This window comes from Pimephales promelas, chromosome 16 (assembly GCF_988280905.1).
Source record: "Pimephales promelas chromosome 16, fPimPro1.hap1.1, whole genome shotgun sequence".
Taxonomy (NCBI): Eukaryota; Metazoa; Chordata; class Actinopteri; order Cypriniformes; family Leuciscidae; genus Pimephales; species Pimephales promelas.
Genome location: NC_142784.1, coordinates 30,557,692 through 30,579,853, shown reverse-complemented (window position 1 = coordinate 30,579,853; position 22,162 = coordinate 30,557,692). Strand labels below are relative to the sequence as shown.

At 35.8% G+C, this 22,162-nt stretch overlaps 2 protein-coding genes and 1 long non-coding RNA gene across 3 annotated transcripts; all 3 read left to right on the top strand.

Annotated features, from left to right (window-relative positions):
* The first annotated feature begins 10,732 nt into the window (after positions 1-10,732).
* On the top strand, positions 10,733-12,314 carry LOC148973378 (uncharacterized). Its single transcript, XM_089121516.1, has one exon. The coding sequence runs from the start codon at positions 10,812-10,814 to the stop codon at positions 12,297-12,299; it is 1,488 nt and encodes a 495-aa protein (XP_088977642.1). The 5' UTR covers positions 10,733-10,811; the 3' UTR covers positions 12,300-12,314.
* Positions 12,315-13,304: 990 nt separating this feature from the next.
* LOC120483593 (uncharacterized) lies at positions 13,305-16,437 on the top strand. The gene is made up of 3 exons (XR_016146906.1): positions 13,305-13,369; positions 15,426-15,509; positions 15,582-16,437. It is a non-coding gene; the product is annotated as an uncharacterized LOC120483593 (long non-coding RNA).
* Positions 16,438-19,778: 3,341 nt separating this feature from the next.
* Positions 19,779-21,278, top strand: LOC120483589 (uncharacterized). Its single transcript, XM_039678722.2, has 3 exons — positions 19,779-19,915; positions 20,238-20,359; positions 20,525-21,278. Exons 1-3 carry the CDS (start codon positions 19,913-19,915, stop codon positions 21,159-21,161), a joined length of 762 nt encoding a protein of 253 aa, XP_039534656.2. The 5' UTR covers positions 19,779-19,912; the 3' UTR covers positions 21,162-21,278.
* The last annotated feature ends 884 nt before the right edge of the window (positions 21,279-22,162 follow it).

Genomic DNA, 22,162 nt, shown 5'->3' with positions numbered 1-22,162 from the left:
TTAAAATTATCTAAAATGTAACACTTAATAAATGTCTCATCAACTTCTCATCTCCCATGTCAGATCGTTTGTGGTTTCCCCGGTGTGTGTTCCAGTGTCGTTCGAGTCTTGTGCTTTTCCGGTTCTTGTTCTGTGGATTTATCCGGATATCTGTTCACCACACCACTGCACGCTGTTCATCTGACCATCGGAGTCCCTGCGCCACTAACCTGCCTGTCTGGGTTGGACCGCCTATCTGTGTCATCATTTAATAAAGAGTTTAACTTGCACTTGCTTCCGTCTACTATCATGACAATTATTGAGCAAATATTTATTTTCCATCATCCAAGCATATATAAATAATTTCAAGACAGATGCCATCTAAATACAGCATAAGCACATTGATTTTCAGGAAGTCTACTAAACATTTTTTACACTATAAAAACTTTAGTTCAGCTCAGACACTACCAGAACCTAAATGAGCTGCATTTAATATTTAGTACAGTAATTAATTAAATGTATGAGAACTTGTTCGTTATACTTGATGGGGACATCAGACTCATTCCCTGATAAGCTTGTCCATCACTGGTGTTAACATTGTTTTTCTATATGAATAACGCTATTATTCACAAAGCGATAGAGGGGAACACAAGAGTTGATAATCTCTGTACAGTTTTGTACAAGACTAGAGCATTTATGGTCAATTTCATTTTTGAAGACAAAGGCTTTAATTCCACGGTGTTTCTTCAAGGTTTCAAGGGCTGGTTTAATGTTATATCTGCCTGTCAAATTTTGACAGGAAGAATAAGCTGTGTAGATGACAACGCAGCCGTCTTCTGTACGGTTCAAGAGTTGTGAAAATGCTGCGTTTCCTTGGAGCAGGTAATTCACTGGTTCAATTTCGACAATTTTTGTGCAATTTTTTTTTTGTCCTGCAGCAATGAGGTCTGAGCGATTATCGAAAAATGTATTATTTTCATTATAAATTTGATTTCGCACAGTTGCGTTCTCCTTAGTTGTTAAGTTCCTAGGATCAAATCCCCCTTGACATTGATTCCTCGGTACATTGATGGCCACAGCAAACGGCTTGGTTTCATTTGAATAGCTGTAAAACATTGAATGAAGTCATTTAAAAAGAGTTTCATGATGTCCGGCAGCCGAAACATGAATGACATTTAATTCATTAACTTTCTCTTTGTTATTCATCATAAAATAAAATAATATTTCTAAACCTTTATTTTACTCACTTGTGATCAAAGAACTCAATTATTTTGGCAAGAGTTGTAAGGTTCATTTGCTGTTCCTCCACACTTTCTGTCCAATGAAGAAGCAGAAAGTGCAGCAGGAGTCCACTCAGAAACACAATGCACTTCTAAAGAGATAACACACACATATATAAAACACAACTTACACATAAATGAATCGACAGTCCTCTGCCTTCACTTGATCAATATCAGATGACAAAATACAAATTAAGAATTAATATGAAGTTAAACAACTACCTTTAACACATAAAATGATAATCAAGGGGATCATATTAAGTATTATGACTATGAATATTACTGACCATTGATGCTGAAGGTTCAGGGTTGATGTGTGAGTCTTCTTCAGATGCAAGAGTGAAGATGTAAGGTTTTGATGCTTTTCATACTATTTATAGTCCTGGACATTTGACCACCTGGACGTTTGATCCCCCACCCCTACCAAATGCCACCCAACAAATGCCAATTGGCCCAAAACTTAGACAGACTTTTGGAGGGCACATCATTGCCAGATTACCAATGAATGGCTTCACATATATTTTAAAAACCATAGGCCTAATGTGGACATGTATTAAATGTGAACTGCTCTTAACTTCAGGTTGCACAACAAACAAATGTTGATGTTTTATTTGACGTTCTATTTTATGTATATAGGCTAAATAATAAATTAGAGGGGTGAATTCAGGTTGATTGGGACACTTTTTGCTATTAAAGGAGTAGTTCACTTTAAAAAAAAAAAAACTTTTGCTGATAATTTACTCGCCCCCATGTCATCCAAGATGTCCGTGTCTTTCTTTCTTCGATCGAAAAGAAATTAAGGTTTTTAATGAAAACGTTCCAGGATTTTTCTCCATATAATGCACTTCAGTGGGAACCAAACGGTTCAAGGTCCAAAAGACAGTTTCAGTACAAACTGCAAACTGTTCAAAGGGCTTTAAACGATTCTAGACGATTAATTTTTGTTATCAAGCGAAACGATTGCTTATTTAAAAAAAAAAAAAAAAAAGTTTAAGTTTTATAAGCTCAAATGCTCGCTTTGCTCTGTTCTGTGATGCACGTTTGTGACTCTCCTGTTCGAACTTGTTCATCAAAATTAACGAATCTTTTTCCGAGTCAATTCGTTCGTTTCGTTCGTTGATTGAACCAAATGACACAGAAAAAGATTCATTCATCTTGATGAACGGAGAGTCACAAACGTGTGTCACAGAACAGAGCAAGGCGAGCATTTGAGCTTATAAAACTTTGTTATTTATTTATTAAATGAGCGATCGTTTCGCTTGATAAGACCCTTATTCATCGTCTGGAATTGTTTAAAGCCCTTTGAACAGTTTGCAGTTGACACTGAAAGTGTCTTTTGGACCTTGATCCGTTTGGTTCCCATTGAAGTCCATTATATGGAGAAAAATGCTGGAATGTTTTCATCAAAAACCTTAATTTCTTTTCGACTGTAGAAAGAAAGACATGGACATCTTGGATGACATGGGGGTGAGTATTATCAGCAAAAGTTTTTTGAAAAGTGAACTACTCCTTTAAGATGACTGGGAAAATTGTCCCAAATAACGTTCACCCCTATGTGGTCTGGGGAAAAGAATTGTTGATATACTCGCAACATTATAACAAGTGATTTCAAATTAAGCAAAATTATAAAGAAGCCTCTGGTCATGTGTGTAATGCATAAATCAAAAGTGCAAAACTGCAAATGAGCTGATTGACTGCCAAATTAACATTTACACAGGAAATAACACACATTTAAGTCACAAGACCTAGAGTACACATATTTGTGAACTTAAGTTTACTGAGACAGAGATGCTTTCAGAAACGCAGCCATGACGTGATGTCTCCTGATCTGCTGCGTGTTCAGTCAGAGTAAACTGAATTCCTTCAAGTCGTGGTTTTCCCAGATAAAACCCCTTAAATCTAGGTAAATATGTGTGCTGATTTCTGTCCAGACTGACATTTACTTAGCAGTCATGTAAACAGCACCAACAGAATACGTATCCGTAGTTCGTTGGTTGTAGTTCCTAAATTCATTCATAGTTGAGTTCTATGACGTAATCACTCATTTGCTGCCACACAAAAAATAAATAAAATGTGTGTGTGTATATATTGAATATTATTTGAACAAACCAGACAACCAGATAATACAAGTATAATCCAACAAAGTAACAATTGATGAAAGTTTTTTTTATATATGAAAATAATTATATGTGTAAAAAATAATATAATTTAATATAAAACGTGCTCAAGTAATCCAGGTAACATAACAGCTTGTAACACATGACGATACTGGACAACTACGCTGAACACAAAGAGTTTTAGTTCTCCTTTTTCCCAAAGTCTGCTTTTTTCCCAAAGTCATGGGTACATGATGTTTGAACCAAAAAATTATGCAGCTAGACATTACACGCAGTTGTCCACATCTATCACCATGGTTACTATGGCAGAACGAGTGGCGGGAAAACGCGGATATTACGTCAGTGACATGCGACGAGTGAACAGGGATTCTGGCACGGGCAATTATTTAAAATTGGAATTTCTCTGATCTTTGGGAACTTTTGGGATAATGTAAGTACACAACTGCAGGAAATAATCACACTGTGCAAGTGATTTTGGGATATTTTATTACAAAATTCTTACATTTTGTACGTTTAAGGGCACCAATGATTCCTAATTGATCAAAAAGCCTCTGGTCAATGACAATGAATGTCTATGTCTGCCTGGAGATAAAAAGCAAAACTCCAAACGTTCATCAACATAAACTGAGCAATACAAGTTTAATTTACATGGCAAAGATATTATAGGTGGCAAATGTTGATTCTAGGTTTATCGACACATAGAAAGGCAGTTTTGAGAAAAGCAGCCACTTACACATCTTGATCTGCAGGGTCTTCATGGGTCACGGCTTTACAAAATTAGTTTCCCCTCTAAATTTAAAGGTGCAATGTGTAAAAATTTTGAGTATCTACACTGTAAAAAAATATTTTCAAGATTTGTTATCACAACATTTTTTCTTTTGTTAAATCAACTTAAATAATTTATTTAGTTGAGATAACTTATTATTTTGAGTTTCTGGTGATTAAATTAATCTCCTTCATTGTATTAACTCACTTTTTCCATTTCAATTAACTTAAAATTTTAAGGGAACCAGGTTATTTAATTTTTTAAGTTAAACCAACAATATTTTTTTCACTGTAAAAAAATTATTTTCAAGATTTGTTATCACAACATTTTTTCTTTTGTCAAATCAACTTAAATAGTGTATTTAGTCGAGATAACTTATTATTTTGAGTTTCTGATGATTAAATCAATCTCCTTCATTGTATGAAATCACTTTTTCCATTTCAATCAACTTAAAATTTTAAGGCAACCAGGTTATTTAATTTTTTAAGTTAAACCAACAATATTTTTTTACAGTGTTTATGACATCCATAACTGTTTTCAGTGGTGTTTAAACGAACTTACTCAATAAACCGTAATGTTTTTATTGCCTCAGAATGAGTCATTTATATAACTGCGGGCAACCCCTTCTATGAAGGTCGACTTGTTGTGAGGTCATGTTTCTACCATATAGTGCTACAGTGTAAAATATGTAAATATGCAAAATATTTTTCAGCTCAGCCACAGTAACAGCTCATATGTAGCATGCTAAACTTTTACTACCCTGCTAGAAAAAATATATATAGTTGCATAGTTTCATGTGGTTCTTCTCCCTCGCTGTATTATGGGTTTGCTGTGGGGAAAAATGTGCTGGTTACGTTCGTGAGACAACCAGCTGATTACTATTGTTATATTATATATTAAGACCCTTGATCCTCACCTGACTATGGTTTTCGCAACTGAACCACTAGATGCCTCTAAAATCTACACACTGCAGCTTTAATATGGCGTGAATTCCAGCATCTTTACAATAATCTCATTTGAGTGGAGGGCTCAGCACCTGATTAAAGAGGTTTCAACTCTGCCTTTGTTTTTATCACAACCATTTATTAGAATTTTTCAAAAGTATCAAAATCATAGTCCGATGTTTTATTGACTAAAATCTTTTTTCTTATACTTAGCTGTCGTGTAAACAGGACCTCCAGGTGGAATGTCAACACTTTGAGTCACTAATTTAGGTTATTTTTAGCTTGTATAGTGGCAGTCTATTTTCAGTAACTCCGCCTTGACACGTGGATAATTTTTATGAGTTTGTTGGCCGTTTTACTGCCCCACTGATCATCGGATGAGGTGAGCCTTCATCTTGTAATGCCAGTCTGTTTTCAGTAACTCTGCCTTGACACATGGATAATTTTTTTTTAGTTTGTTGGCCGTTTTATTGCCCCACTGATCATCGTGTGAGGTGAGCCCTCATCAGCTGCTAGACAAATATCAACAGATGCCAAAATGATGATGAATTATAACTTTACCAGCAGTGGATGTCGGACCACAATCGGTTAATCCCAAAAATACCCACATAGGCCTAATCCCGGCTTAATCTATAAACCCTGTCTGTGAAACCAGGCCCTTATGTTTGATCATCAGTGATTCCCATAAACCATTCATGTTTGAAGTTACAATCATGATTAATTTCATCATTTCTTTGTAGGCTTCTTTACATGTTAATAATGCATTCAGTTGCTTTTAGTGAATGATACTCAATGTAGAAAACACAATTCACAGTCAGCAAGTTCCACTGCCTGTTATTAAATTGATAAATAATCTTCAAGTGTTTTATGTAAAAGAACAAACTGCTTGGTGAGTTTGTTTTGCCATATTGTTGGTCAATTGGCGCCCCCTCCTGGACAGTTACTTATTTGGATACTCTCTACATTCAAGCTAATAGTCACGCATTTTGTTTCTTTTTCTTACGTAATGGAAGTCGATCTGGTGATATTTGGCTGGCAGGAAACGAGGGCTCACCTCATATGACGATGATCGGTGTGTGGACACATGATCTCGACGATTCGGGTGGAGTTACTGAATTTCGACACAGACATTAGCCAAAAATAGCCTTAAAAAAATAGCCGAAAAGTTGATATTCCGTGGTGGTGCTGTTGACAGGACTGCTGGGTAAATGTTAGTCATCTAAAGAGAAAAATCTGACAACAACCTTATTTACTTTTAAAAGTGTTCTGTATAATTTAGGCTTGTTACTTGTTTGACTTGGCAAACTTTTTACAGTGTAAAGAATGATGACCAGCAACAAGTAGCCTATTACGGTATTATTAAATAATTATTAATGGAACTGTACAGGTTGATTATTCTATGATTATGATGCATAATAAAAAGAAAATAAATGTTTTATTATAAATAAAGGCAAAGGACAGAGTGTTGACATTTTAAATCAAAATTCAAATATGTTTGACCAGGTCACAGGTGTATTTGCTGATCACCCAAGATGGGAATGTCCCTCATATTAAAAGTACAGAGGCAGGGCAGTTCACGGCTGGCTTATTCCTTCCAGGAAATCACTGAAACACCCTGTAAATCAGGAAATCTCTGGGCTGTGTTTCTAAAAAGCATCTCTGTCTTGATATAAATGTTATGTTTGCTTGTATGTCATGTGAATGTGTGCATTAGGCAGTTTAAATGGCAGGGTAGGCTATTTGTTCCCTGGAGAAATTTTTTTTTTATGCTGGTTGAAAGTCTCTTCACATCCTGATCACAATCACAAGGTTAACCAGTCTAAATGTATTTATATATATATATATATCGTCTGTGGAAGGCGTAGGACCATAAAATGTTTGTCCAATCAATCATAGGCGTAATTTGCAGGTGGGACATGCTAGCACTTTTTGCCAGGGTCGATATTTTCAATGTAAACTTTTTTTTAAACATCTCGCTGCACGGATATATCTAATGCATATCAAACATATCCAGTTGAAATTAATTTGTCTTAAATCAGAAGTGATGCAGGGACAGTGTTCTCTTACAGTGAAATCACAAAACAAAATGCACACAAACGTATCTTTGTAAGGGTGGATTGCAGGGGTTCAGGCTGCAAGACTGCCGAATGACTAAAGAAACGTTGCCAGCAAGATGGTAAAACTGTACATTTCTTGTCTATTCCACCCACTGCTACTCATGGAAATGAGCAGTTACAATATCTTGAGAGAGAGCTTTGCTATATGTGACAATATCGTATTGGAATAGATGGCACTTCAAAGCCAATACCAAATCAAGTTATCACATTATTTGGAGTTTAATGACAAAATATGGTTATGATTACTCTTAAAATAGTTACAAAACAGATTTTTGAGATAATTTATATCATTAATTGTATACACACCATATATGTAAAATGTTACCAAAGAGAGCGAGAGAGAGGATGTAAAAAGAGAGAGCCCCAATATAATTAAAGAGAGCCAGAGAACAGAAAGATTCCCCTTTTATCCTTTCTCTGACCATGAGTAAAACCCAAATGTGAGACATTCAAACTGATCAATCAGATAAATACAACTTTCCCCATAATAAAGGTGTGACAGTTTCATAGACCCATGTTGTCCACCCAGTTTGGCCTATGCAGGCTTGGATCACCATCAGCCCCCCTGTGCCTTTACGAATTACGAATTGTCCCTTAATTTTCAAATTTCTTGGATTATTTACAACCCTACACTGTTAGAAAAAAGGGTTCATTGGGGTTCCACATATGTAGCATAGGGTTCTTTACTCAAAAGAACCTTTTATGCTGTAGGTTCTATAATGGTTCTAATTGACACAAGGGTTCTTTATAGGATATTATTCATTCATATATTACATTATTCTGCAACATTTTGTAGTTGTAATTAAGTTATTGTTTATTAAACTGTTGTAGTAACTTAATTTCACATTTTAATCATGCTGATTTTTGGAGGAGAAAAACTGAAATGACACTCTTCCTGTTATATTGATATTGAACTACATAAAATGATATAAATATACACATTTTCTAACCCCCATATCTTGAATTTTTTGATCATTCACATTTTAGGGTTTTGATGTTTGTCAATAATATGAAATGTTAAATCCGGAAAGGACAAAACAAATGATAATAAATGAACCCAAAAGGTTCCATATATAGAACCTTTTTCCTGGTGACAAAGAACCCTGAAGGCTTCTGTATAGAACCTTTTAGGGGTTCCAAATACGTAGTAGGGCTGATAGAACCTTTTAAGGTTCTATATAGAACCTTTTCTTCATCTTGATATAAAATCATTATATATGTTATATAGAGAGATATTAGAATTAATACAATATACATGCACATTTTTAAAAGAGAAATGAATGAAACATCTTGACCAGTTGTTTGCTTTATGAGTAAAGACATTCTTCAATATAAAGTTGGCAAATTTTTGCTGATTTGCCCTCAAAGGTATGTTTGTGTTTTTTGGCCATTTGAAATGTGGGTTTGTGGTGAATTACTCACACAAGGAGAAGCTTAACCCCGGCCAAAGAGAGAGTGGTCATGTGGACACTTTCAGGCCAGGGTTCAGGACTATAAATAACATCTACATCACTTACATCTTCACTCTGGCGTCTGAAGAAGACTCACACACCATTCCTGGACCTTCTGCATCAATGGTCAGTATAATATTCATGCTTTAACACTTAACATGATCACCCTGTGTGCTAGAGATAGTCATTTTCTCTTAATTATAAAGATTATTTATTGGCACTGATGGTTCCATGAAGAACCTTTATCATCCATGGAATCTTTACATTCCTCAAAAGGTTCTTTATAGTGGAAAGGGTTCTTCAGATGATCAAATTATTCTTCACATTAAGACAAAAGGGGTTCTTTTAGCACTGTTCTCTGAAAGGTTATTGTTTTTTTGGTTGTTTTTTTTTTATTAAACAGTCAGACATACATACAAACCAACATAGTGCAGAGGTGAGCAATCTTGTAATTCCATAATTCCAGAAGTGACATAAGAGTGATTTAAGTGTTTGTTCTAAGTGTGTATATGAGTGAGTGTGGGTATGTGTATGTTTGTGTATGCGTAAACAAAGTAACCATTTATTATTTATTACCATTGTCATTACCATCACCACCCCCACTCCCCACTACCACCATACTGCCAATATTGTATTAGTCGATTTTTATCCTTTCTCCTATGTACCAATTGCCATTGTCAACCCTGTATAAAAAAGATGATATAATAAGATAATAATAAGATAATATGATAACCTTCCCCCACATCTCTTCAGTCCCTATCTTCTCCTTTTTATTTTATTTTAATTTTATTATTATTATTATTATTTGTGTGTGTGTGTGTGTGTGTTATGTGCAATGTCAAAGGTGCATTAAAATAGTGAGAGTGTCTCAACTTGGGACAGAGATGCTGTCCCGTTGAAACCACTTCTTGCCTGTCATGCTTGCCCTGGTGTTTGTGATGTTTTCCATATATACATATTCCCTTTTTTTTCTTTTTTTTTTCTCCCTATTCTATGTTGTGGTGCATTAAAAACCCATGAAAAGATAAGGGGGAAATTATTGCATTAGTGATGATAATTACACTTAATTCCAGTACAGCATTGACAATGGCAATATTGATGATTATAATAGTAATAATAATAATAATAATAATAATGATATTAATAATAAATGATAATGATGATGGCAGTGGTGATCGCAATGGTGAAAGCAAAAGACAGCAACAATAGAAAAAGTACAAATGAAAATAGTAATCACAGTAACAGTAAAGATAGCAATAACAATGATGACAGAAACAAGTTCAAACAATTAAAATGCATTAATATTCATGGGTTGATTAAGAAGGTGAGAGACGTCAGAGTTGAAAACAGAGAAAGGATTCATAGCTGTAAGAGGTCAGAAAGTGTTGAAAGGTTATTGTTGAAATTACTTGTACTTGTTCAGTATTTCATAAAATTGAGCTGACTCGACACAATGGATGCATCTAACCCAAATTAAAATTTGATTAACTTTGACAGGTACGAGGACAATGTTTAGATCAATCCTGCTATGATTTTTGCCGCTAAAATTGCCTTTTTTCTTTTAAGATGCACAAGAATTTTCCAATGCGGTCTTTTTCTCCACAGGGTTGCTGAATGAAGTGCCTGCAATAGGGTTTGTTGATGTATTGTCAATCTTGATAGGGAAAGATGGTATTGTGTTTTACGCTGTTTCATTTTTGTTCTCCATGTGTTCTCTCTATCTATATACTCCTCAGGAATAATGAATGCTGTCTGGAGACTATGCTGAATACATTCACCCAATCAGGTTTCTGTTCTGAGTAACACCTGATGGATAGCATTGGAGAAGTGCCATTCACCAACTTTTCCTAGATGATCCTCGTATCCTTGCAATATTAGGTGCCATCTCCATTGCAAAGCCTTCTCTTCCTTCGAACCTGACATCTCATCGGACCTGAACCTCTTCCTTGAACCTGACATCTCATCGGCAGTTGTGGCGATCTTCCCATCTCGCTGCTTTACTCTCATCCTCAACAGAACTCATCCACTGACAAGAAATCCTCTTTTGAAACTCCATTCACGGTACTGGTTTTGTGATAAATTTCCACATTGCGACTGTAATCAAAACGGCATCTGTCGATACACATTTATGCACCTCGTTCCCATTAATTGAAGAAAATGGGCTACTTTCGTACCGTCACCATTATTATATTCCTCGTCGCTACAAGTCAATCTAATGACGAAGGCCTAAAACAAGTCTTTGACCATTCCCATCCTATGACTGCCATTCAGCCAGCACACCAGGATAATATGTGGTGGAGATTGCTCAACCACACTGCTGTACACGAAGGGTATTCTGAATGTTATGTGTGTGCAAATTCTCCACATTCGACCGACAAACCGTTCAGAGTTCAACCAGTGTCAGTTCAAGAGATTGAATTCAAATGTTTAATGTGGTTACAGGCAATGACTAATTATCTTCCAAAAGTTCCTTGTTCAATTCTCTTGTCTAATATTAGTCATAAACTGACCACACTCGGTATTGACGTTGATGTTTTTAAAGAATGTGCTTCAAGTTGTGAGTATATACACTCCAGTGACTTTGTTCCAGCAAAAGCACATGATAAAGCTGGAGACGACACCATGCCTAAAGCTATTCAAGTCTATGTGAAACCAAAATTTATAGCTCCAGTGTGTGTGTGTCAAAATTCTGGAATTAATAATAAGTGGATTGGACATTCACGTTGTGGCAAACGATATGTAAATAATAATCCTTTCTGGGGTCCAACAAATTCCTCTGGAAATATGTGGTCCATGACAAAATCTATAAGTTATATTTTAATTACCAATCATGGGTTTGAAAATGTTTCAGTTTACCCTGATTCAATCATTCCTATCTCAGAAGAACGATACGGATTGCTGAAAAATAAATTCTGGATTTGCGGTAACAATGCTTATTCATCGCTACCACCGCAATGGTCAGGGTGTTGTTATATTGGCTATCTCTCAACCTCACTGACCTTCATTCTCCCAAATGATCAAATTGTAAATAAGAAGTTCACTAGACAAAAACGTGGAACACACAACACACCGCATATTAGAATCTCTTCAAATTGGAAAACTGTGGGAGGCATTTTTCCTTGGTATGGAACAGTACAAAATGCTCTTGTCATTGATAATATTAGCATGCAATTGGAATCTTTTGCTAATTATGCTATTGAAGGATTTAATTTACTGAATGATCAAATGAAAAGAGTGAAATTAATGGCCTTAGAGAACAGAGCTGCTTTAGATTATCTCCTTGCAAAAGATGGAGGCGTCTGCGCTGTAATCGGAGATCAATGCTGTACGTATATCCCAGATATAGACCACAACATGACTGATGTGATCCAACATATGACTCGGTTAAGGGATGAAATTAAAAACAGTAGTGAGCCTTCGACTGACACTGATTTCTTTTCTTGGGTTGGAAATATGATTGGAAAATCTCTTTGGAATCCTCTTAAAGATTTGGGGGCCTGTTTTGCTTTAATTATCGGCGCTATACTCCTGCTGTATTTCTTTGTACGAATTACTATTTGTATTTGTACTACTGGTTTTAAGGAACATGGTTTTTACTCACCTGCTACTAAGATAACGGATAATGTGTATGAGGATATTGCTTAAAAGTCCAGGTGGATTTAAGTGTGTGTGTGTGTGTTTATATGCAAAGCTCATGATAGATGAGTTCCTCATTTGATCTAAACACACACACATATAGATATATAGACTGGTTTATTATCCCTGCTTTGATATTAAAACGGATTATTACTTTCAAACTTTCAAATTTTACAATTCATTGCTTTATTATTAATGTTATTCTTCAGAAAAAAAAGAAGTTCAAGCTTCAGTCTCTTGTGGAAAAGCAGAGACTGAAGCAATCACATCAGTGATAATGGAAATATTTGAGTGTGGAAAATGCGGAGTTTAAAATGTATTTTCATGAATATGTATCTTCATATTACATTTTAAATCAGAAATGCAGAAATTCGAAAAACTGAGAGGGCAAATTATTTAGAAAACGTTTTGAAATCAGTGTGCTTATACTGTATTTATATGACAACTCTTGTAATATTTACTGAATATTGCTTGATAAAAAATACATTTTTGCTTAATAATTGTTGTGTGTTGTTTTCATTTCTGAATAATTAATGAACAAATGCAAACACAGAGTTCTCTGAAAAATAAAAACCTAAAAATTTTATAGATCTTCACTTTCACAACTTAACAACTGTATGTTAAGACAATAATTTACTCATGAGTGTTGATCACACTAAAAACTATTTTGTACATAAACATGGTACATTTTTATAATTAGAAATAATGTTCACTTGCACGGATAGGATTATCAGTCCTACAAGTCATCAGGAACAAGGAATTGAGTTACACTAGATCTCCATACGTGATGATGTAACGCAGACCTGCACTAGACAAACAATTGTGGTTAAAAAGTATATAAATGTTTATTTATTTATTTATTTAAATGAGCGATCGTTTCGCTAGGTAAGACCTTATTTCTCAGCTGGGAACGTGCAGAGCCGTTTGAAGCACTTCATAGCCTGTGGAAACTGCATTGATTTGGACTTGAATTGAATCGAAGTCCATTTTGGAGAAAAATCCTGAAATGTTTTCCTCAAAAAACGTAATTTCTTTTCCACTGAAGAAAGAAATACATGAACATCTTGGATGGCTTTGGGGTGAGTAAATTATCAGGAAATTTGTTTTCATTTTGAGGTCAACTAATCCTTTAAGGCAGTTTCCCAACCCTGTTCCTGGCACCACTGCACGTATTCTTTATCTCCCTAATCAAACACACCCGATTCAACTCATCAGCTCATTAACCCATCTGATTGAGCTGATGAGTTGAATCAGGTGTGTTTGATAAGGGAGACAAAAGCCGTTTCTCAAAACCAAGAATGCAAAAACGGACTTGTGTTCTTGGGAAGAAGAACAAGAGAACAAGAAGAAAGCTCTTCCGAAGAAAGCTCTTGTTCTTGGAAGAAGGAACTCACGAGGTGACGAGCACGCAGAACGCTGCTGACAGTTTGAGACGATGTGTTCTTGCTGGTATTGCGCAATAGTACACTGTAAATCATTTGGAGTAGGATTTATTTGAAAAAACCTTGCTAAACTATCTCCCTCAGAAAATGCTAGTAAATTTACAAAGATTTGCCAAGTAAAAACAACCTAAACATATTTATCAGTAGCTTTAATTAGAAATCTTTAGGTTAAATTTACTTGGAATGTGGAATTAAGTAAACTTTACATAAAATAAGTAATTTTAACTCGGCCAGTAAAAGGTTGATTAATATCGATTTCCTTTGCCTTTGTATTACATTTCACTAAAACAATCATCTTGAATTTTATTAGTCATTAAAGTACGTGCTTTACTTAGATCATCTAAGTAATTTATATATATCCATCATGTCAGACAATAAGCCTCATGTGAATGCAAAAACCTCAATACTTGGTAGACAATACACAATGGCATTGGCGGTAACATTTGATGGGGCGTTTTTGTGTTTGAATGTGTCATTTTGAGCAAAAAATTTACTAGAAATGTCACAAAATGGGAATTTACTAATACTGACAACAAAAACCAATGATAAAACAGTGTAAATACAGCTGGAAACCAGTGAAAAATGAGCCTCATTAATTATTCAAGGTCCAGTGCATGATGGGAACCCCAGTATCAGAAAAGTTGAGTAATTTTTACTTAATTTTATTGAGTTGATATTTACACTTTCATTTCTACTGGCTTGAATTAAGTACTGATATGGAATTTACTTCGTTTTTTAAATTCTTGTCTGAATTAACTTTTTCAAGTAAATTACATTGGGTTTTTTCACTACTATTTGCTTCACCAAAAAATAATTTTTTACAGTGGTACCCCCGCACAGATGCCGTCTGCAGTGTCCAAACATAACGAGAATTATTATACAGCCAGGCTTTATTGCCCAAGCCTAAGGGATTCTACACTACAATGTAATGTATATTCATAACAATAAAGCAACACCTGTCTCATTTTTAATTCTGTTGTTTGTTTGTGTACATCGCTATAGCCAACGGCAGGAAAAAAACGCCGGTAATATTCAGGTAACTTTTGACCTGCCTCTCTCTGCTTCCCGCTCCTTCCGCGAATGCCGAAATGAATTATGGGATATTTCTGCTGTCAAGTTCACACAAGTTACTAACCGATGCATTCTCGGTAAAATGGGAGTGTCAAGAACACATCCGGGATTTTTAACCGTTCTTGCCTAAATGCAAACTTGTGTATTGGGACAGTACAGTACGACTGATGACGTTTTACAAGTGCACAAGTAGACAAGAAGGCAAATTGAGAAGAATTCGCACAGTGTTGGTGTGCCGCCAGGAACAGGGTTGGGAAACACTGCTTTAAGACATGACAAAGTGTGAAAGTTTGATCTAGACAGAACACACTTGTGTAGGCCTATATATCACTGTTAAATTAGCTCAAATTGGCATGTTCTGAATCTTTCTGTAAGAAGTCTTGAAGAAATCCATAATTATTACTTGTATATTTAGTATATTTATAAGTCCAATTGTGTTGGTCTTACTGATGGAGCACTTCACTGCTGAACTGCAGTACAGAGGACATTCATTGTAATGATATTTGACTACTGATATGGACTGAATTATATATGCAAATGTCAAACACTTAATTAAACATTCACACAGCCTGCTCTGTTAAAGATTGAAAGTGTTTTATTTGCATATGGCTGATCACGAAAGAATATTCTCTGAGTCAGACGGGACCAAAAACATCTTCTCTGAAGAGCTCAGAAGCGTCTGCCTTCTTCTCTAAAATTAATTATGGTGAGTATTTTCATCATGGCTGTTTTGTTGCTTTTGTTCTTTTGTTTATCAGGTTTGTCGTTTTAACTTTAGGCATCTGGTGCACTGAGGATGTTCATGTTCTGCCTGCTTCATCTGTGTATTCAGTGCGATCATGAACAAGTGAACATTGACATTCTTGTTAAAATGATCCAGTTTTTTGATGACAAGTAAGTCTATATTTGCACAATTTACTGTAAAAATATGTGAAATGTGTTAATGCTGAATGTGTATGTACCAAAGTTAAAGATACCATTTCCCTCTCTCTTTCCCAATTCACTTCATGTCTACTCACTGTCCTATCATAATACTCCCTACTCCTCCCCATCATTGCAGCCGGCAGTAGGCTTTATAGGAAATTGGAGGCGGGAAACATAAATGAAAGTCGTACCCTCCTAGACAACTGCCGCACAAACATAAACACAAAACACAATGTAAAATGCAGGCCTGGTCCTCTCTCAACCTTCACTGTCATCATTTCTCCTTTTATTCTCCCGGAGCTCCTCTGTGGGACTTGAGGTCGGTATGGCTCGCTCCATTCCCATGGATCTCGCTACGTCCTGCTTGCCACAGAGCATAAGCAAGGACAAATGTCATTGATTCTGTCTCAGACGCAAGATTTAGTTTTTGAAAACTGTAATATTTGTGATTTTTTTCTTCTGCAGCCAACCAATCATGACAAGCTTTATCAGTATTCTGTAGTCGTCAGGGTGCCTTATCAACAGTGTACAGAACATTTTAGTCTTGAATCGGTTTTCAACACGGACGAAATGGAAAATGCCTTCAATGATTTCAAGACTAATGGTCAGCGAAGGCTTTGTGAAGTCACCCAAGACTTGATCAGTCTCGCTGCTGCAAAGCCGAGCTGGATCCAAATGACCAGTTCTTCTGGAGAAACATTACATTCTGAATGTGCTCTTATCTATCCTATGGACGCCACAAATACATCACCCATGGACAAAATTTTAAGACTGCCAAATGATGATCAATGTGTTGTTTTGTATACTTACTACTCTCCTTGCATAGAAAAGTGCATTAATTATAAAGCTGACACTATTTTGTATGACCTTTCCAACTGGCTAAACACACATAAAACTGGGATTAAAGCCTTAGTTTTCCAAGAGATCTGGCACAAAGACTGGTCTGTTGTCAGAGATCAGTTTGCAAAGATTAATAATCGAGTGCCTCTCTATCGCTGTGTGAAGGAAAATAGTCAAACGAAATGCTACAAGTGTGAAGATGCTGGCAGTGAGACGTTAAATCAAAATTGTGTGTCTTAAAAAAGCCTTTTATGTCAATAATCATGCTGCATATTTTCAAATATGTCTTAAACCTATAAATAAACTTGTTTTGTCCATGCAGTAAGGGCATGAATAACTTGACTGTTCATAAACGATTCATCACATCGTCTGTGTTCGTCCAAAGAGTTTTGAGTGATTATAATGGTTGCTACTCACCTGACTCGATTTTTCCACTACACACCTGACTTAAAGGGATAGTTCACTTTGAAATAAATTTTTAGTATGTTTTACTTTCCTCAAGGACCTCCAAGATGTAGGTGTCTTTGTTTCCGCAGTAGTTTCAATTTTGATATTTTTAGGTCAAACCGTTCTTGTCTGTCAGTCATATAATGGAGGTCTATGGTCACCACCTTGTAAAAAGGGCCACAAAATCGATCAAATTGCGGGGTTTGATTCGTGGTGAAGGTTTCAAGCGTGTTCCGTCTTTTCCAAGCAAAGTGAATTTTAGTTAAATGCAACACATTTAATCTTATGTATTAACTCGTTTCATCTGACTCCATAAAATGAAAAGGGTTTATCAATGATATCTGTGCATCATTTAATACGTTAATGCTCGACTATTCCTTTTAACTCTAATGAAAATAAAGTCAAAGTCTGTTAGAATAGTCAAGTATAACAATTTATTATGTCAGGTAAATGTATTATTACAGTTCCAAAAGATAATCAGAGCAAACCATCTAATGTTTTAAAACAAAGAAACTTTACCCAACATATTAACTACATGAATGCAGAGTCTCGGAAGACTCAGCATCATGGGCTGATCTGACACAGAATGGCAGCCCTGAACTCTTGTGCATTTTCCTTAAATAGATCTAGACCTGACCCAATCACCAAATTTACCTGATCTAATCACCAAACTACAATGGAAGGTTACTGAATCCCCCACCATGCTTACTGGGGGAAGGAGAGTTTGCCTTCAGACAAAAGAAGGTGATTAACTCAAAGACACACCCTTTTGTGTGCAAGATATTTTTATATTCTTAAAAACCTTATTACCTTTTCTTTTACTTCTTTGGAAATGAGACATTATTACCAGTCACCCTGAGACTTTTGAAATGATTCTAAACAGTCCTTAAAGATTGTCACATTCACATTAAAAATACATATTCTTGTGTGAGTTTCCTCTGCAAGAGTGGGTGTGTGTGTGTTGTTCAAGCAAGGTCCTCTTGTCTTCAGAAGACACTGGTCACTGATTACATCAACCAGTTCCAGTTTTCCAGTCTTACAACCTCAAAGAGCTTGAACAGAGACGTCCATATTAAACATGATTTAATGACTCGTAAATGTAAGTACACATTGATGGCCTAAGACACGAAACGAGCGGTTTGTGTGAGAAAACGAACAGTGTTTTTATCACTTTACCTCGTAACCACTAACACAGTCTCATCCCAAATCGTCATATAACTGACGTTTTGGGACGTATTTTGACCATACGTCAATATCCGCCTTTTTAGGGCCCCCTTAAACGTCGGTAGATGGCGATCCCGGGCCGTCATACAACTGACGCTTTACCTTTAACGTCAGTTAGGTGACGGGTTAGGTTTAGGGTTAAGTTTAGGTATGGGGTAGAGTTAGGATCCCATAACCTCATCTACCGACGTTTAAGGGGGCCCTAAAAAGGCGAATATTGACGTATGGTCAAAAGACGTCCCAAAACGTCAGTTATATGACGATTTGGGATGAGACCGGGTTGTAACCACAGCCACGTCCAAGTGATCCTTCGTCCTTCGGTCTGTGCAAGCGCTGGAAAGCGCCGGAAGTGGTCTCTCACGCGTGTACGTCACTCATTGTTTACACCGAGATTTCAGAAGAGTTACCCTTCACTGTGAAGATCTAAACATATTTAGATATACAGTTAATTGCAATGGAAGATGATTTCAATATATATCAACAGACAACGTTGTTGATTTTTTTTCGCAACCGCGCGAGAGATCACTTCCGATGCTTTCCGGCGCTTGCGCAGACCGAAGCACCCGTGCCTTCAGATCACTTGGACGTGGCTGTCCAAGATGTACAAAACCATACCAAAAATCAATTTCAAAGTGAACCTGGGACATCTTCTAATCGACGCCCCCTAAACATCTCCTGATTGACACTCAATAATATTTATCCTCTAAAGTGTCAGCGTATTGAGCACTATAAAATCTGTTCCTCTAAGCTGCTGTGCAATATTCAAACAGACTTCAGACAATGCAGAATATGCTTTAATCAGGAGAGAATCCCAACAGCAAAAAGAATATAGCTCTACAATTCTGAGTTTTTATAACCAAGGTGACATAATTTATTACATAATTTCTATACAATATGATTGGTTCTTCATAATTCAGCAAACTCTTCTGTTATTAGGTAAAAACAAATCTGGATTTAAACCTAAAATCTTGAGATTATAAATTTAGATATCTGTCTAATTTTATTTCCCCTTTTGTTGTATTCGGGCATGATTCACAGTGACTTTGACCAAAGGACATTTATGTTTTAAAAGGATACATATTAATCCTGCAAGGAAAAGAAATTTTAGATTAGTTATTCCATCACATGCACATTTCACAAATAAAATAACTTATCAAGTCGATACTGAAAGACAGTATACTGACACAATAACAGCCCTAATCATGTGAAATAGCCTTGATGCCGCTTAAGGTTAAAAAACAACAGTGAAACACTCGGGTGTATTGTTGCTCTTCATTGAAACTGAAGGTTAATAAAGAGCTACAGGTAAATATTAATCTTTGTAGAGACAATAACTGTCTAAATCCATTTTATTGGATATCTTTATTGGAGGAACCCATTACAGTTTTAGAGTTCTTGGAGGAATTATTAATTGTTTTATTTCTTATTGACTATTTTGAGGAAGTCCAACAAACCGTACGGGGCGAGACACACACAGACGCTCAGTGTGGCATTATTAAAGGCGTCAGTGATGTAAGTGTGAACTGTTTTAATTGGTCATTTCATGGTGGTGAAGAAGAGGGCTGGTCCAGTGTCAGAATAAAAAGCCTCTCCTTCTTCTTCTTCCTCTTCACTCCTGCTTCACTGCAGACTCACACAACATCTCTGAACCTTCTCATCTCAGCAACAGATAACATGGTGAGTCATATTCATACTACTTCATTTTTTAATACCATCAAGTCACATTACACATTGCTGCATAGTAGATGTATCGCTTTTATTTAGTTTTTCCTTTTTTATTCACAAAATTCACAAACTTTTTGGCTATGTCATTGTTTGATATTCTGATTCTCAAACACGAAAACCATCTACATCAAATAACATAACAGCATGTTCAAAAATAAAGAAAATAAAAGTGCAGCTGTGTCATAACTTGCATGGAATTCAAAATAAAATAAAAATGCTTAATTTTTAATTTAACTGAAGTTTTGTGTTGAAATGAGTGATGTGTTCACTTTAGGCACCTGTGGTACCACTGAGGGGTCTCATCTTCCTCGGCCTGCTTCATCTGTGTGTTCAAGGCATTCAAGGCGATGTAAACACTGCTATCCTGGCTAAAATGACACAGTATTTTTATGACAAGTAGGTCCATTTGCAGTACATTCAAATGAATCAATATTCAGTTTTTAATTAGTAACGTGCATTTAAATTTGAATTAAGTTTGAATAATTCAAAATGCACATGGAACAAGGCAAATAGTATGTTTATTAAGAATTATGATAACCTTATGTTACTGTATGTCTTCAGTGTCCAGCCGAAGACCAAGATGGGAATTGATGCTCAGTACGCGATAGCGATCAGTGTCTCAAAGGATCAGTGTACAGATGAAGAACAATTTGATATCCAGACTGTGTTCAGCAAGCAAGATGCAAAACATGTAAAAGATAAGCTCAATAAAGGAGAGAAATGTTTAAAACTCACTGAAGACGAGAAATGCACAAGTTTAGGCAATGTCATTGCTACAAGGCCAGATATAAATGTAAAACCAGAGGAGCATGCTGAGCATATTCTGCTCTATCCTCCTATAGGTGAAACTGAATCTCCAATGGACAGACTTCTAGCAAAGGCAGGTCAGAAAACCTGTGTAGTTTTCTATTTTTACAACTCACCTTGTGTGAAAACATGCATTAAGGGTCAAAACAATAATATTTTAGAGGGCCTTTCAAACTGGATAAATAAAAATAAAAATGGAAATAATGCATTTGTCTTCCAAGAGATCTGGCAGAAGGACAGCACGAAGAAGCTGCAAGAAGAATTTCTTAAGATCAATGAGAGAGCGCCTCTTTATCGGTGTAAGAAAACCAATAATGTGATGGAATGTCAGAAATGTGTGGAAAATAACTCTATGAACGCTTTCTGTCTGCCTGGAAAAAAAAATAAGTAGCCTAATTTTCTTTTTCTTGAAAATGCTTCGGTCAATGATCAAACTGTGGCATAATAAATCTTTAAAGTATCATTTTTGAATACCTGTCCTGTACCTAATAAAATAAATTGAATCATGTATCCTTTGTGGAACTGCCTATGATTTATACAGTAGTTCACTATATATTATGTTGTGATGCTGCATGTCTGAAAGACATCAACATTGCTTTAAATACTAAAGAATAACACAAAACATGGAGGCATGAACTTGCAATAAGAATTTGTATTAATCAAGCTCCCAGACCTGGGTAGTTTATACCTCATGGAGACAGAAGGTCAAAATATCTCTAAACTCTTAAAACCTTTATTACCTTTTGGTTTACTTCTGTGGGGAGGAAACTGTTAAAACTGTTAAATGACTGTTACAGTTTTTTTTTACAATTGCTATAATTTTTTCAATACTTTTAGCAAATTTTCTAAACTCTTAACACACCAACACACCTACAACACACAATTGGCACAAAAACGGTTAATTTCATGCTCAAAATCACACACTGTAAACTAAACTCCAACACTAATTTTCAAAAAACAATAATCCACTAACACAATACACTATATGTCTACCAAAACACTAACACGTGTTCTCTTCCAACGGGGACATTTAGTCAATCATAGCACAATGTCACAAAAAACACTGAGATGGAATTACAGAAACTGCATTATTTTATATACAGTATGTCAGGTCTGCCCTTATACAATATACAGTATATTGGATTACAGTAGATTGTTTTGCACTGTAGTTTATTTTGAAGCTTCTCAACAGTTTGTTTTGTTTGGGTTTAGAAAATGCGTGCATTTTGTTTCCTATGTTGTAGAAATTCAATAAAAAATTTGAAAAAAACTAAAAAAAAAACCGAATGACCCTTCTCAGAATAGCAGAACACAATGTACGGTTTATGAAAAAATGAGACAGAGAATTGGTGCAGTAAAGGCTTTATTTGCAACGGGACATTTCTACAAGAT